We start from the raw sequence: 17,972 nt of genomic DNA, 5'->3' as shown, positions 1-17,972 counted from the left end.
TACCTGTTTCTGAAATATTGGCCTTCAGTGTTTAGCTTAATTTTTTTTAATTACTTACATTGCTGCCTTTGGATTTTGTTGTTAAAATATGTATATATATTAATTTCACGTTTCGTGTCCTTTCTTTAGGTACACTTCATGTTGGTGATGAAATTCGAGAGATTAATGGCATCAGTGTGGCTAATCAAACAGTGGAACAGCTGCAAAAAATGCTTGTGAGTAAATGAAAGTTTCTTTGTCTTTTTCCAAGATTAACTTTCAGTTAGTTAGTTTGTTTTTTAACACACAGATAAGGGGTATTCTTTTGTAATCAGAGTATTTTTGATACTATCGTTTGTGTGGACTTGAATTTCTACAACATTTATAAGAATTGACAACGGAGCGGGGGCGGGGGGTGCCTGGGTGGCTTAGTCGATTGAGTGTCTGACTCTTGATCTCAGCTCAGGTCTTGATCCACGCTGGGCCTGGAGCCTACTTTAAAAAAAATTGGGGGTGGGGGGGTAGACAACTGAGAAAATGTTTGCATGTCCCAGAGTTTGGAAACATCTTGCCCATCTAGCAGTGTGGGCTTCAGTGCTCTCGTTTCATTCTTGATCTCCTGTTTCTTACTGAGCAGACCTGTAAAGATAACCTTTCCAGTCCCCTGGCATGAAGGGTATCATCCTTCGGTCATTATACACACAGCTAGAGTATTTTTTTTTGAAGCATGTTCTCCCATGTGCATCTTCCAAGCAGGTGTGCATCAATGTGCATACACATTTCCCACAGTGAATTTTTTAGGACTGACAAGCAACTTGTGCGTATCTGTGAACTGGTTTCTCACTGACCCCAATCCTGCTGACATTAGCAATGTCAGAAACCTTGTTCCTGTTTAGCTGAGTCATAGCTAGCTGTATTAGATTTCTCCACGGCACAGAAGGAAGGAAAGACATAGTAGACCAAGCTATTTTTTACCGTACATATCCAAAATCTGTGTTCACAATTGGCTTTGCATTAAAAAAGCAGGATGACAGTCCCTGGTCTATGTTCATTGTCCTGCTGAGTGGAGGCAGATGTTCTGGGACCATCTTCCTACCACAATTGTAGCAGCCTCCCATGTTATGAATATCTATTAGAAGCACCCTGACTCACCACAGTAAAAACAATAAGGCCAAAATTATGAAAGAAGCGGCAAACTTAATGGAGCACCATCATAATGTAGAAGACCAAATATCATTTTTATGTAATTACTTGTTCTCTTGACTGGCTCGATTCATGTTCACTTTTGAAAGGCACTTAAAGGTTTTCATCCTTGTGCCTATAAAAAGGTAACCACCCGAGGTCTGTTTCCACCACTCCTGCATGAACAAGGCAGCCAGCCTTGACTTTGCAGGGATGTCTCCCAAGAACAATTTCTATGCCTGTGAGCAGCCCCTACCTTATAATTCGATTTCGATTTCATGTTAGGCCCATGCGTGCTCAGCTGGCTTGCATTAATTACCCCACACACAACACACACAAGTCGAGTGGTTTCTCACTTGTCTTTATGTGCAACATTTGTTTGTTAAGAGAGCTCTCCTTTATTCTTCCTCCAGCGGGAAATGCGGGGGAGTATCACCTTCAAGATCGTGCCAAGTTACCGCACTCAGTCATCGTCCTGTGAGGTAATGGCTCTGGCGCAACCCCACCCCCCACACACACACCCCTGTCTCCTCTGGGTTCTTAACTAACTGTCTGCTGATGGCTGAATGTTTTGGCTTTCTGGGAAATTGTTTCTGCCTGTGCTGTTGATCACTGCACACCAATTTTACAACAAAGATAACGGAACAGAGTAGGTTCCATTCACCTACTCAGCCCTGCTTCCACGGGGAACTCCTCAGCACTTGAACTTTCTGCAGGCTGGAACTGGAGCAAAATAGAGAGGAGCTACAAATAATGACATGAGGCTTAATAAGAACAAATGGAGTCTCTGAGGAAAAAAAAAAAAAAAACAAAAAAGATAATTGCGATAATATTTCCAGGAAGTACATTCACTTCCCTTATTAAGAAATCACACAGATAGTTCTTCTTTCCAAGAATCTAAGAAGTGATCTATTTCTGTTAAGATCAAGGTGCTCAAATAATTGCGACAAGTCCCTAGATAGGTGTTAAGTCCGTGACGAATTGGTAACTGGCTTTAATTAGAGGGAGTATAGGCTTTTGCAACCTTCTGTGCAGTCGCTTAAACATGGAACATTGTGTGATTCACAAGGAAGTAAGTTTTTTAGAGTAATACAGCCCCCAAGGTTCTTTCTTACGGTAGGTGTACCCTACAGAAACTGTAGCTTTTCCAAGCTATGTTATTCAGTTTTCTGTTGCTTATTAAATGAGATTCCAAAAGCGATCCTTTTCGTATTTGGAAACACAAACTGGCATGAAAGGGATCATCCTTCAGGCATTATACACACAGAGCATTATTTTCTGAAGCTTGTTCTTCCATGTGCATCTTCCAAGCGTGTATGCATCCATGTGCGTACACATTTCCCACAGTGAATTTTTTAGGACTCACAAGTAACTTACTGGAACTCCTCTAGAAAATTGAATTTGACCTCAGGAAAAGCTGAGGGAGGAATTATAAGGCTTCTTCCAGGCTCTTAGCAATGCTGTAAATTTCACAAGCAAACTCAGAGGCTTCATGTTTTTTCTCTAAACCTATTGAAGATATGTCTAAGAATCTGTAGTTTTGCCCAGTATATTTTTAGTGAACCATGACAATTGGGGTTTCTGTTACATCAGGTTTTGAGCTCCTCTTGGTGGCTTTTTATGGAACTTCAATTAATACTATACCTCAAAAGAAAATGCAGAACTTCCTCTGCTCCAGGATTCATGGTTTTGCAGTTGGTTACCTAGAACACAAACCTTGTTGGGAAGGAGAGAATGTCACACACATTTTTTATGTGCAGCGTTTTAATATCCTAAAATCGCAGGTGGTCTTCATACCATTTCTCATCATTGAAGAAATTTAGTAAATATGATTGATTTTTTTCTTGTCTTTTTAGTTAACTAACCAGAGGATGTTGTTAGTTATTAATATAACATAAGTTTCTCTTGCGGTTTTTAAGTGGTGGAACTGGTTTTAGGATGGGACTAGTATTATTACATGTGTAAATTCTACGCTTGAGTAAGAAGAGCCCTCCCCCCTTATCTCCTTTACCTCCGAATAGTAGAAAAAATGATATTACCCTCCTAGCCTTAACCCCAACCTGTTTGACCCTCCTGTTCTCTGGCAGAACTCAAACCTATGGTTGGACTCTTCCCAGCTAGGGCAATACTTCCCAAAGAAGGGCTCTCTGGCCACCCACATCGTTGTACCCTCCTTGGCAAAAGAGGACACTGCTGCCCTCACCCTGGCCCGTGACTTAAGTCTCTGGGAATGGACCTAGAAATCAATCTGCTCATGAAGATTTGAGAATACTCCTCTAAGGGAGCCCATTATTTAAAGAGCTAACAAGTTCCAGAAGTTTTCTTTAGACCTTCTAGAAAAAAACAAATGCCTTTTGAGCAGACACGTCCATCTCAAAGGTTTCAAAGAACTCTACTAAACCAAAAATGTCAAAATACATATTTCCTTCCTCTCCTCATTATCATTAAAGCTGATTTGGAAAATAAGGGAATGGAGCCCAGAAAGGATTGTGAGTGTGCCACACAGTATAGAGAGTGTGACTGAGGACTGTCGATCTAGGGAGAGTGGCTGTGCCTCCAGAGACCTTTGCCAGAAGTATAATATTTTTAGAGGCTCAAGGTTATTGTTTTAATCAATCTGCTAAAATGATCTAAAGAATAAAGGTTTCTTCTCTGGTGTATGTCTATCTTTTACCCTTATTAGTAATTTCTGTCCTAGAAGGACTCCAAGGTGATTACGACATGAGAAGTCTTTTGGTTTATTTTTTTTAGACTTGTTTTACTTCAAATGAGTCATTCAGTAAATTTTGACACCGAGGTACCTAAAAACTATTACATGCTTTTCAAGCCTAATTTTCAACAAAAATTAGGCAGTTGGGATCTTCAGCACAATAAGTTTCTAGTGATATTTGTCATTTCACAGTACCTGATAGGATTTTAATACCAATTCACTCTTCCGGGTCTCACTTTAAAGTAAGCCAAGTTTGCATAGAATGTTGGAGACAGGAAAGAAATTCTTAATAAAGGACGTGGCCATCACTTACAATATGTGAATCTTCAGACTGCAAAAATTTTGTCAGACTTCCGTGAAACCATGCACGTAAGTCAGCATAGCACCTTTGCAGCTAAAACCTCAGAGGAAACGGTTGTCAGACTGTGGTTGTAACTGTTGATGTGAATATCTCTGTTTCTGTGCTGGTGTTCTGTGTTAATGAACCTTGTGTCTTATTTCAGAGAGATTCCCCCTCCACTTCCAGACAGTCCCCAGCTAATGGTCATAGCAGCACTAACAATTCTGTTTCGGTAAGAACTCTAGCTCCACACAGCAAAGTGTGACAATTTTGTTGGTGCCACCTGCCTTGAGTGTTCTAGCTACATGTGTTCAGTGGAAATATTGTCTTCTGCCGATATACAAGGCTACTACAGCTACAATGCAGTTTACCCCCGGAAAGCCTTTTCCACATTTTCTTCTCGTGAAAAAAAAAACCCCTTTCACTAGTTAAATTTGAAGAACTGGAGCTCAAGACTGCCTTGGTCATTCTCAAAATATTTCTGTGTCACCCCACTAGCATTTATGACTTTGCTCGGACTTACGCAAAGGATATAAGTGGCAATTTGTTGAAATTTCTAAATGTTTTTTTTTTTTTTAATTGGAGAAAAATGAAGAAACGTAAGGATTTTGCAGAGTAGGCATGTGGGTATTCTCGGGCTTTGTAGTTGTCTATTCTGAGTGATATCAGCAACATGTTTTAGTTTCCGCTATCTACGTTATGAATTGGTGTGCCCTCTGTTATTGTGGTACGTGCACATATTTTTGTGAATTATAAGCCTTGCCTGGATATGAAAAGCAAAAGGAACTGGCTTCAAACTGCACTTAAGCCACGCTGTTATCACATCTTTAACACAAACTACTTGATCTTTTGACTTGAACTTAGAATTTTACCATTTTTTCAGAATGATTCATTTTGCAATATGAATTGTTTTTCACTTACTTAAATGGAAGCACTTAAGGTGCAAGTATGTGGTATTTCGGGGTAACAAAATCTTTACGTTGCTGATATTGCTGTTGAAATTTGTCGAGAGTTTCACAAATGCAGCAGTATCGCTTCTTTCCTCTTAATGTGCCCTTTAAAAACACATCAACTGTTTTTAATCAGATAAAATTTTAAACGATTTAGAGATCCTCTTAATGGAATGATGTCAGTAAGAGAAATTATGGGAGAAAATTTCCTACAACCTTTATTTTTAACTTCGAAATAGGCTACCAAAGGAATTCATTTATAATAGTTTACATGTAATACTTTAAAGATGGTGAAAATCCATATAGCCATTGAATTTTTCAAAATCTGATTGCAGTGACTAAGTCGAAAAGGGCATCAGCTCTTTTTTAGTTTGGGGTTTTGTTTTTGTTTTTAATAGGGCTATTTCACTCGCAGTGGCTTTTGTGTTGAAGATGCTGAGTTGTTTCTTAAGAACACATTTTCTCTCTTGCTTAAACTTACCTGCTTTCTTCAGCTTGCTGCTAAATGGCCTGGGTTTGATTTTTTTTGATAACTCAACATTTCTGAGAAATGGAATAATGTATATGATCTCTTTACAACTGAAATCTAGCTCATTTTTTTAACCATATTGTAACAGAACACACAAATTACCTTGTACTCTTGAAAAGTAAATGAAAATTTTTCTCCTGGGTTGGCTTTATTCTACAGGACTTGCCATCAACTACCCAACCAAAAGGACGACAGGTGAATAGATATCCTCTATAGAAATTTCTCTAAACTGAGCTGCTAATAGCCAATCTTTTATTAACCCTTTCCATCCCATAATGTCTGCATTTTGGACCATAACATTTAAGCATTGAGAGCTTGTACCATTTCATTTTAACACATTACATATGACTAATTTTCTATAAAGATTTTTTCCTCACCTCTTTGTAGCTGTGACGGTTATTGTAACTTCAACCTGATAAATTTGTGTTGATGGCTAAGAATTCAGCCTTTGGGGGTCTTCTGGGCCTGCCTCTGGAGTGGGAAAAAAAAAATTCAAAGGTCACAAAACTCGTAGAATTCTGAGAGTAACTGAAACGTATGTGCTGATAAACACATTTAAGCAGGAATTCTCTGAAATTCCAAGAAACCTTTTCTAAATCTGTATTTGCATGTTTATTTCTAAAAGCCACTTACAATGAAAAACGAGGACGTAAGCGTCCTGGCTTTCCACCCCAATATGCCTGTGTTGGTCCACGCAGGAAAAGTGAAGTGCTATGTAAGCGAGTACGTACTTCAGGAGTACGGCTCTCGGGTGCCCATGCAGAGACCACTTTTATAGGCTGGCTTTCTGAAAAGAAAACTTGAGCACAGTAATCACACAACAGTTCCAAAGCCTTCAGGTTGGTTTTACAGTGACTTAAACATTAATATTCAAATTTAATTTCAAGAGAAAGAATTTTTCGGGGAATCTTCTTGGAATTTGGTGTTAAAAAATAACCTGATTGGGAGTTAAGGTCTGCATAAATTAGCACCTGATAGAATCCACCCCCCCACCCCAGTTTATTCCTAAGACTGAATTATATACATAGCACGTTCTTTTAAAGCATTTTAGAAATATGGCAGTTCATAAAACGCTGCCATATAACCCCTCGTGTGCTAATCTGTCCCCTTGTATAATATTTACTAGTTACATTTACATTCCCTAAAACCCAGAGCCTTGAACTATGCAGATCGTGCAGCTCTGTGCTGACTTCAAGTGGCAAAGTCAGGATTCAAAGTCATTTTTCTTCTCTAAGACAAGTAAAATACAACTATAGAGCCCCAATCCTTCTGAAAAAGTTAATAACGCTGTGTTTTTAATGCTTTAAAATAGTTTCGATCACACTGAAGTCTGTCAGCAGTGTGTGGACACACCACCAGCTGTCAAACCACTCGGCATGGTTTACACAGCGCTTGCTAGCTTTGTATCACGTGCTGCTTTCGGGTTAGAACCCACCCTGAGTGCTTGTGTATGTGGCGTAAAGGCTGCCACGTGATCATGACAACTTGCCCACCACATGAGCTGAATATATGCGGATTTAAAAATGGTAAGCGTACTTCTCTATAATTATAGGCCCATTCTGTTACAGTAAAAGCAGAAACTAAGTCTTCATTTTTATTAAACAAGTATGTTACGGTGCTCCCTCCAAACAAATACCGCCAAGACTTGAACCTGCACACATCCAAGGTAGTACATTGTCTCTAGCGGTAGCAGTTTTGTGTCCTATTTTCCATGCATCATTTGGCTTCACCATCTAATGTCCTGTTTGTATTGTAAGTGTTGGTGTGTGGTTATTAGGTTAGAGCTGTTTGCTCCCACATCACCATGGCAGCCTTTCTTACAAACTCCTGTTTTATAGATCTATGTAAGAGCACAATTTGAATATGATCCAGCCAAGGATGACCTCATCCCCTGCAAAGAAGCTGGCATTCGATTCAGAGTTGGCGACATTATCCAGATTATTAGTAAGGATGATCACAACTGGTGGCAGGGTAAACTGGAAAACTCCAAAAATGGAACCGCAGGTCTCATTCCTTCTCCTGAACTTCAGGAATGGTATGTGGTTTGGTTTTATAATAAAAACGGAGCCCTGACCATCCGCTTTTCAACTTTATATTGTTTTATTGGGTCAAACCTGTTTGCTCTCCTAGCCAATCAAAACTCAGGTTAGTCATCCAAGAATTCTATGTATTTTTTAATGTTTATTTATTTTTGAGAGAGAGAGAGAGAGAGTGACAGAGTACGAGTGGGGAAGAGGCAGAGAGACAGGGAGACACAGAATCCGAAGCAGGCTCCAGGCTCTGAGCTGTCAGCACAGAGCCTGACGCAGGGCTTGAACTCACGAGCTGTGGGATCATGATCTGAGCCGAAGTCAGATGCCCAATCGACTGAGCCACCCAGGCGCCCCAGTCATCCAAGGATTCTAAATCCTCAGCATCTAGTAAGTTCCTGCTTACCGAGCCAGGTCTTTTATGTGAAACAAAGGAGAGGAGGAGGGTCTAGAGGGAGGTTGAGCGGCTAGCCTTGGTTCACATGGGTCCTGGTCAGGCCGTGGTCCCTTAACATAGCCCCCCACCTCCCACATGCTGCGTCCATCCTTTCAGATCTGTGTTTTGGGTTTTGTTTTAAACCAAACCCTCTCCTCACCCCTCCACATGCTCGCTCATTCCACCCTCCCACCAGCAAAAAACTCAAGGGCCACGATTTAGTGCTGCTCAGGGTATTTGAAGGTAATATGGGTTATACCGTTAGGAGAAAAAGGCAGCTTTGTTTGAAAACTTCATTCTTTACCTCGCCACATATTTAAAAACACACATTTTATGAGGAAGTTTAAGCTGTGAAAACAGGTTAAAGTCAGACACCTTTTCCACACCATCTTTAACTGACAGCCAAGGAGTCACAGATTACTATATATTTTGGTAAAATCTATTTCTGCTGTTGTTACAATTTGCTTACTTGAACTCTGTTTTGAAAGACGCTGGAGATTTTACCTTTGTCAGAACTTTGACAATATATGAGAAATCTAGTGATGAGATGACTTCATATCTTACTTTTATTTCACGCGACCAGAAATAGAGCACCCATTCGCCATGGGGGCAGTTCATCCCAAAATACTTAAACCTAGCTAAAAGAAACCAGGGTCATTGAGTCCACAGACATTGATCATTGTTTCCTCACCCATTTTTCTCACAAGTTAGAGGGATTTCTCAGTGAATTTCCTTTTCGTGATTGCCTCTGCCAGCTATCCTGTGTCCCCAAAAATATTCTTACGTTTAGAATGTCGGAGCTGATAAGAGCTTCAGATGCCATCATTTTATACAAGGACTCATGGGCCCAGGTAGAGGAAGTAGCAGCCTTCCATCTGGCATTGCCTTTCTGTCTGATCTTCAAGAAACAGCTTAAGCATTAGCAGGACAAAAATGATTTCTAAGTCACTTTGATGATGATGTTATGGGATTAGTGATACTTACATTTTACAAAGTGTGTTCTTTGTTTTTTTTTTTTTTTTTTTTTTTGAGTTTGTTTATTTTGAGAGAGAGGGAGAGAGAACACACACCTGCGACCAGGGGAAGGGCGGAAGCCTGATGTGGGGCTCAAACTCACTCACTGTGAGATCGTGACCTGAGCTGAAATCAAGAGTCAGACACTTAACCAACTGAACCACCCGGGTGCCCCACAGGATGTTTTCTTGAATGCTGCCATATATTTTGAGCATTTGTTGGAAAGAATTCTGTAGACTCCAGACCTCCTCTCCTTGGTCAGATCATCTGTAGAAATCCTGTTTCCCTGATACCTAGAGCTCTGAGTCCTCTGTAGGACTCCTGAGAAACAGGGAAAAGCAGATTTGCTCCCTGTTTCCTTGGGATGGGGGACTAGGTTATCTGAATCAGTCTTCCTGCTGGAAAAAAATGAAAAGGGCTGCAGAAAACGTGCTTTTGAAAATTACCTTAAAAGCATTAAGTAGCCAAAAAGGTATTGGGGAACTCAGTGACCAGCTTTTGTATGAAAGCAATTGGAGTGAAAAAAATTAGAGCACCCAATAGGCCCATTTTGCCAACGGGACACATCTATTACTGAAAACTTCTCTGCCGGGGAACCAAGGTTAAGACCTAAGGCCTGTACAAGTGGGGGACTCTGTTAGGGGACCTGTCCACCATTGTTAGGACTACAGAGGCTACACCCTTAGGTTAAAAGGTTAAGATAAGTGTGCCCTTACTGCCCTTCCACAGCTGGGGACTGTAGACAAGGCTACCTTGTCACTGAGCAAAGCAAAAGACACAAATAAAAGGAAAACAAAGTTCCCCTGAAAAAACTGTGGCCACTGGTCCACCTTGAATAGCTTTGTACCCAGGTCCACACAGCCTGGGTCAGCTGGGGGAACTGCAGCCTTACATGTGATGTGAGGCTTCTCCTGTACTAATACTACTTTCATATATCTGTTACAAACATAAAGTCTCTGAAGGAGAAGACTTTACCCTAGGACTCATCCTAGAGCTCTTCCTCACCCCCCACATAGACTTTTACTAGGGCAGTGACCAACAAGTCAAAACAAAAAAGCCACGGGTACACAAGGAAACCAGACCTGCCTCACAGACCGAACAGAGACCCTACTGAAATGGCAGAAACAAACGCAGACCCACTCTATATATTGGAGTTAGGAGACAAGGTGGTTTTTTAAGTTTTTTTTATTTTGAGAGAGAGAGCAAGAATCCCAAGTAGGCTCCACGCTATCAGCGCAGAGCCCAACATGGGGCTTGAAGTCCCAAACTGTGAGATCGTGACCTGAGGTGAAACCAAGAGCAAGACACTTAACCCACTGAGCCCCCCAGGCGCCCCAGGAGACAGGTTTTTAAAAAACAGTCTGCACAACTGTGCATATATTTTTAAATCAGTAATAAGCTTGAAAAGTAACTTCAGAGACCAGGAAAGTTGTTTAATGGCATGGCAGATTTGAAAAAGAACCAAAAAGGAACTTCCAAGAACAAGGCAGTAACAAAACCTCAGTGGCCACACACCTATCAGAAGGGCTAAAATTTCTTCAAGTTTTCATCAACAGATAAATGGACGAACAAGGGACAGCATAGCCATACAACAGAATGCTATTAAGCCATAAGAAAGGAACGAACTATTGATACAACAATATGGATGAAACTCAAATCCAGGCAAAAAAAAAAAAAAAAAGAGAGAGACAACATACTGTATGATTCTATTCATATAAAATTCTAGAAAAGGCAAAACTAATCTGTAGTGACAGTCGTTGCTTGGGGATCCAGAGGTGAGAGGGAAGGATTCCAGAGATGAAGAAAATGTCTGTGATCTGGATCGTAACGAAGGTTTCATGGGATGTCTGCATATGTCAACACTGATGAAATTGTACACTGTAAGTATGTCTGGTTTATTATGAAAAACACAAACTCAATGACGTTGCAAAAACTGTCAAGGGAGAAAGGGATCCTAGCAGGGATGAGGAGGATGAGGCCCACTGGGCAAGAGGTGCCTCGAAACCTAGAAAACCAAATTGATACGGAGAACGTCGGTGGACATGCAGTATCACTGAGAAAGATTTGAAACAACACCATCAGCCAGACCCAGAATCTTTGTTCCCATGTGTTCCTACCAAGTGACCTTTTTCACAGCCTGTAGATGAGAGATCAGGTTTTTTTGGACCCAGACGCCTTGCCTTATTTATCCTTGTTAAATCTCATCTTGCTTGACAGGGCACATCAGTCAAGTCCTTTGATATATTTTGAGTCCCCTAATGTGTCATCGCTCCCCTTGCCTCCTAGACCCTCATCCAAGTCAGCAATAAAATGTGAAGTGTGTATTTGAAACTTCCCTCCAGGTTGATCTAAATCCTGACATGGTTTTCCTGCACTTACTGAGCTAAAGGAAAGAGCATTCATTTCCTGAGTGGCTGGTGACGAGCAGTTTCATTCTCTCGTTGAGTCACACAGAGCCACACCACAAATTTTTACTGGGAACTTTTTACTTTTATTCTTTAAGCTTAAAAACACCGATTATAAGAGACTCAATACACTGTAACATAACCAGCCAAAACTCCCTCAGTTCTGTTTATGCTTCCAAAGATCCTGTGCCTCACAGAAGCTATAGTTATGGCCATGGCACATATTGGCTTGTACTGGAAGAATCCCCAGAGCAAAGGCTTCCTCAGCCTCCTCTGTATGCCACTTAGGTAATATGTAGAGATTGACTTCAGTGCTGTTGCTGAGAGTTCACAGTATTTCCCAATAAATGTCCTTCTCCCGGGGCGCCTGGGTGGCTCAGTCAGTTGAGCATCCAACGACAGTTCAGGTCATGATCTCAAGGTTTGTGAGTTTGTCAGGCTCCTCGCTGATAGTACGGAGCCTGCTTGGAATTCTCTCTCTCTCTCTCTCTCTCTCTCTCTCTCTCTCTCTCTCTGCCCCTCCCCCACTCAGGTGCATACGGTCTCTCAAAAATAAAAATTTTTTTTAAAGAAATGTCCTTCTCCTAACCAAAAACAAAGAAATAAAAATAAAACCCTCGCGGAACAAGAGAGAATAAAAGACATGGAGGACAGTCTTTTCAAGAAGATAGCACAGCTCCCAACTCATTTCATGATGCCAGCATTACCCTGATACCAAAATTCACAAACGGTGATTCAAGAAAACTACAGGCAACACTCCCTCATGAACATAGATATAAAAGTCCTCAGCACAATATTAGCAAACTGAATCCAGCAACACAATAATAAGGATAATACATCTTGACCCAGTGGAGTCTACTGGGGATGCACAGCTGGTTCAACATTTGAAAACCAATCAAGCCGATTCAGTGTATTAACAGACTAAAGAAAATCCACATGGTCATATCAGTAGATGCACAAAAAGCGTTTGGTAAAATTTTATATCCACTTAAGATTAAAACTCTCACAAACTGAATTGAAGGGAACTTCCTTAACCTGATGAGAGCATCTACAATAAACCTACAGCAAACAGTATTAGAAAGGAAAAAAGTATTGCAGATGATACAATTCTGTGTGTAGAAATTCAAAGGAATCTGTAGATAAACCATTAGAATTAATATGTGAGGTCAGCAAGATGTTTGGTATAAAATCAATATACAAAATCAATTTATTTCTATTTACCAGTAACAGAGAAAATAATTTTTTTTACATGCCGTGTATAACATAACCTGCATCACCCTTAATATTATGAAGTGTTCTTGATAAAAAATAGAAGTTAAATTTGATCAGACCTCTAGATCTAATTACCTAGTTGCAGAAAATGTGAAAGAGAGAGGGACTTACTGAAGACACCACAGGGATAAAATCCAAAAAATCCAGACTTTGAAACTATAGGACAAACAAGTTTCTGGAACAAATAAATAGCAGGACAGAAAAGCAGATTTAAACCTGTAGATTTAAAAGGAATTTAAGAATATTTAAAGAGGAAATGATACAAACTTGGATTTGTTTCAAAATAATCTTAGGGTGGGTAGGTTGTAAATAACACAAGCCAGGAGTTAATAAATGTTAAAGCTGGGTTGTAGGTATTTGAGGTTCATTATTCTCTACTCTTGTGTATATTTGAAAAGTTTTTAAATTACAAAATTTTTTTAATGTTTGTTTATTTTCAGAGAGAGAGCATGAACAGGGGAAGGGCAGAGAGAGAGGGAGACACAGAATCTAAAGCAGGCTCCAGGCTGTGAGCTGTCAGCAAGAGCCTGACACGGGGCTCGAACTCATGAGCCGTGAGATGATGACCTTAGCTGAAGTTGGATGGTTAACCAATTGAGCCACCCAGGCACCCCCATCTTTTTTTTTTTTTTTTATCAACAACCTAGGAGCAAATATAACAAAGATGTTCAAGACACAGGATGAATTATAACATTTATTCAGACATTAAAGAATTTTTTTTTTTTTTTTTTAAGTTTATTTATTTAGAGAGAGAGCACAAGCGGGTAAGGGGCAGAGAGGAGAGACAGAATCCCAAGCAGGCTCTGTGCCATCAGCACAGATCCCGATGTAAGGGCTCAAACCCACGAACCATGAAATCATGACCTGAGTTGAAACCAAGAGTCGGACATTTAACTGACTGAACCACCCAGGTGCCCTGAGACATTAAAGAATTCTTAAACAGATGGAGAGATATACTTTGTTCATGGACTAGAAGACTCAGTGTTGTAAAGATGTCTGTTCCTCCCAGATCAATTCACTGATTCCATGCAATCTCAACCATTTTGAAATTGGCAAGCTAATCTTAAGTTTTTCATGGAAATGCACAGAATCAGGAATAGCCAAGATATTCTTCTAGAAGAATAAGGAGAGAGGCCTTGCTCCATCTGATACCAACACTTATTATAAAACATTGAGATAATAAGGTAAGGGCATAGAGATGCTCAAATAGACCCAATGGAAGAGAATCCCCAAAACACTCCCACACATAAATAGTCACTAGTGAGGAATGGATAGTTTTTCCGTAAGTCATGCTGGAACAATTGAGTATCCATTAGGGAAAAAGACAAGAAAGAAATCAGGCTCCTAATTTTATACCATACACAAAAATCAGCTCCAGTGTATTAAAGGCCAAAATATGAAAAAGAAAACTATAAACCTCTGACAAAGTAATACTGAAGAATATCTTCAGGGATAAGGAGGGGTTAAAATACCTTCCATAAAGGAAAAGATGGCTAAATTTGACTAAAGTAAATCTATGTTATATTCATAAGATATCATAGGAAGAGTGAACAGGCAAGCCACAAAATGGACGAAGGTGTCTGCAACACATATAACTAACAGAGGTATAATATCGAGACCATATAAGAAATTCCTACAAATCAATGAGAAAAAGACAACTGGAAAGAAAAATGGTCAAAAGACTTATACACGTTACAGAAGAGGAAATCCAGTACCCAATAAACATGAAAAAGTGCTCAATCTCAATAATCAGTGAAATGCAAACTCAAAGCACAGCGTTATTGCATTACTTGCCTACTGTGGTGGCTAAAGTTAAATACTGATAATACCAAGTGTTCACAAGGAAGTAGAACAATAGGAGCTCTCACACACTGCTGGTAGGAGTGTAAATCAGTACAACCTCATTGGAAAATCACTTATTCTGATGGTGATTTTGGATTCTTTTTTTTTTTTTTTTTTTAGTGATTTTTTTTAAGATTTTAAGTAAATCTCTACACCCAACGCAGAGCTCGAATTCACAACCCTGAGATCAAGAGTCAGACACTCCACCGACTGAGCCAACCAGGCACCCCTGGATTCTTCTTATGTGGGCTCACTCAGGGGACCCCTGTGAAAGAAGCAAAATCGTTAAGCAAAACCATCTGTGGCAGTATCCTGAAGGGCAAATATTTGCTTAGACTAAACCTAAGAGAGAAACTTTTTAACAACATTTGTGCTGAACACTATAATCACAAAGAACAAAATTAAAATTTTCTGATTGTAATTCTTTTTTTCTTTTATTTTGAGAGAGACCATGCATGAGCAGGGGAGGGGCAGAGAGAGAATTCCAATCAGGCTCCCTGCTGTCAGCATGGAGCCCAACACAGGGCTCAATCCCATAAACCGTGAGATCATGACCTGAGCCAAAATCAAGAGTTGAGTGCTTAACCGACTGGGCCACCCAGGTGCCCTCTGAATGTAATTCTGTGGATTTCATTAGTATTTTTTTCTTAGCCTAGAATCACCATGTAGTAATAGTACCATTTATTAAGCATCTACTGTGTGTACCACTGTGCTGGGGCATTACTTACATTTTTTGTTCTTATCCTTTACAACAGCTATCCTAAGAGGCTAAGAAACTTGCCAATAAAATGTACTGCTCAAGAGCCTAGGCTCTGGTACCAGACTGAACTCACTCTCCCACTTACTAAGCTGTGTGATCTGGGGCAAATTACTTAACCTCTCAGCCCTTTGATCCCCTCATCTGTAAAGGGGTGGCACAATTTCGTGCGTTGTTAGAAAGGTTAAATGAGTTGATACATGCAAATTTTCCAGAAAAGCACCTGACCCTAAATTGATAAAAGGGTAATGAGTGATAGAGCCAAGATTCCAACCAGACCTGCCTCAGCTCAAAATTCCATGCTCATTCCACCGGATGTCACAGCCATGTGTTTCGGTTGCTCATCTGCGTTATCAGTATATGCTCAAGGAATGTGATGTCATTTTATTAGAAACCTCTGTTTGGTTTTTTTTGTTTTTTTTTTTTTGAGAGAGAGAGAGAGAGTGAGAGCGAGCGAGCACATCAGTAGGGAAGGGGGAGAGAGAGGGGGAGGGAGAGAATCCCAGGCAGGCTCTACACTCAGTGAGGAGCCTGATGCGGAGCTTGATCGCGCAATCGGTGAGATCGTGACCTGAGCCAAAACCAAGAGCTGGACACCCAACCCAACTGAGCCGCCCAGGTACCCCAAGCCTGTGTTTTTAAAACCTCTCTATGAAATTGCGAAAGCCAAAAAGCAACCTTTACCTTGAAAAGTTTATGAGCAATGGGGCACCTGAGTGACTTAGTTGGTTAAGCATCTAACTTTGGCTCAGGTCATGATCTCACAGTTCATGAGTTCGAGCCCCACATCAGGCTGTCAGTGTCTAGCCTTCTTCAGATCCTGTTTTCTTTTTATCTCAAAAATAAATAGACATTAAAGAAAAATTTTTTAAGTTTGTGAGCGGTATGTTCATGCAGGTTTGTATAAAGTCTTCAAATGGATGATTTTTCTTTTATCAACATGAAACTTTACAGTAGTTATTTGTTTGTTTTCCGTCTCTGTGCACTAGGCGAGTCGCTTGCATCGCCATGGAGAAAACCAAACAGGAGCAGCAGGCCAGCTGTACCTGGTTCGGCAAGAAAAAGAAGCAGTACAAAGATAAATACTTGGCAAAGCACAATGCAGGTAGGGAAACGTGCGACTGTTACGGAGGCTGGTTAGATCTCACTTCAGTCTTCAGAGTTCTCTGCCCCAAAATTCCACCAGATGAGATCTCCATCAGCTTGCACAACATTAAGAAAGCTCTACCTGCAATTAGTCTGTTGGTTATTTGCCAAATATTTTACAGAGCTCTACTTTACAGGAAGAAAATGCTATTTGGTAATAGTATCCTCGGAAACTAAAAGAAGCCAGTACATTAAGTCCTCCCCTGAGAAATCAGAGCCCGAGTGTTTGCCAAGTCGCCAGGATTCTTGCCTCCTTGCTGAGATAGATCTTGAGCAAATATCCTCCCTCCTGGCTCCTCTCTGGCCTTTGGACGTGGCCCTGTGGCAAAAATGTGCCCTTACCAGAGCTGTGCCACGGATGGCCGGGTGATTGATTGGAAAGAGCACAAATGCTGTTGGATACTAACTCGGTTTGGTCAGTCTCTGTGACTAGTCTTCTTCCCCCACAGTTACTCCCTGGCTCGTAAAAGGCCAAGAGCATTATCTTGGCCTTCCCTTCGTCCTGTTTGTCTCTATGAAAACTTGTGTTCAGCCTAAGTCAAAACATTCCCTTGTTTGCTAAAAACTGAAATGAATACCAAAAAAACATGATCTGTCATTGCCGTAGAATTCCCAGAAGCTTCACAGAATGTAAGTTAAGCTAAAGAAAATGCATGATGATATACAAGAGTGAGATTTACTTACTTTCAGTACCTTCTTAATAGGACTCCTTTTATAAGGAACTTGTTCTGAGGCATTGCAAGCCCCGATGTTGGCATTAGATTAGTTCCCAAGGTTTCAGAAATAACTCCAAAAATCATACATGTGGCCAAAAAAAAAAAAAAATCAAACGCAATCTTGCATACCCAGTTGGACAGTATAAGGTTTCAGCCAAATAGGAAATGCATTTCTGTCTGTAAAATGTTATAACGTGTTGTTAGCATCCACCAGGAAAAATTATTTGCAAACGCTGAATTGTTCATTTCTTAATCAGCAAGTAAAAGTAAGCATTTTGAAACACTGCCTAACATGTAAGGAATGTGAGTGGCCACATGGGTACATTTCAAATGGTTCCGTTAAATGGGAACTCAGTCCTTTCACGTTGGCCACAATTGTCCTCCATTTTTAAGTCCAATAAAATATATCATTTCTGATTATTTACCATGCTGGAGCACCAGTCCAGTAATGGCTTTTTTGTTTTATGAAGGGAAGAAATATTTAAAGCAGACTAACACAATTTAGCAACTGTTGATTGTCAATACTGCAGTAGTGCTATTTGAAGAAGTTCACTGTAGTATCAGCAGAATGTCATTTAAAATATCAGTGGTTACTGCCAAGTCCTCTTTACTTCCATCAGCTTTTTTTGAGGTTTTTTTTTTTTAAGTTTATTTCTTTTGAGAG

At 40.2% G+C, this 17,972-nt stretch overlaps 1 protein-coding gene across 15 annotated transcripts in view; it reads left to right on the top strand.

The window, feature by feature from the left end:
* The window catches only part of CASK (calcium/calmodulin dependent serine protein kinase), a 355,071-nt gene that overhangs the window by 316,307 nt on the left and 20,792 nt on the right, over positions 1-17,972 (top strand). For 8 of the 15 annotated variants that reach the window (XM_040468984.1, XM_040468986.1, XM_040468982.1 and 5 more), the window contains 6 exons: positions 130-215; positions 1,575-1,643; positions 4,375-4,443; positions 5,850-5,885; positions 7,529-7,725; positions 16,436-16,551. In XM_040468984.1, the coding sequence (XP_040324918.1) occupies positions 130-215; positions 1,575-1,643; positions 4,375-4,443; positions 5,850-5,885; positions 7,529-7,725; positions 16,436-16,551 (573 nt within the window). The remainder of the gene's footprint in view (positions 1-129; positions 216-1,574; positions 1,644-4,374; positions 4,444-5,849; positions 5,886-7,528; positions 7,726-16,435; positions 16,552-17,972) is intronic. The other 7 variants (XM_040468992.1, XM_040468996.1, XM_040468997.1 and 4 more) reach the window with 3 other exon arrangements.

This window comes from Herpailurus yagouaroundi, unplaced genomic scaffold, assembly GCF_014898765.1.
Source record: "Herpailurus yagouaroundi ecotype Mexico unplaced genomic scaffold, PumYag 67793, whole genome shotgun sequence".
In the NCBI taxonomy this organism is placed as follows: Eukaryota; Metazoa; Chordata; class Mammalia; order Carnivora; family Felidae; genus Herpailurus; species Herpailurus yagouaroundi.
The sequence above is the reverse complement of the archived record's forward strand: the minus strand, read 5'-3'. Positions and strand labels throughout refer to the sequence as shown.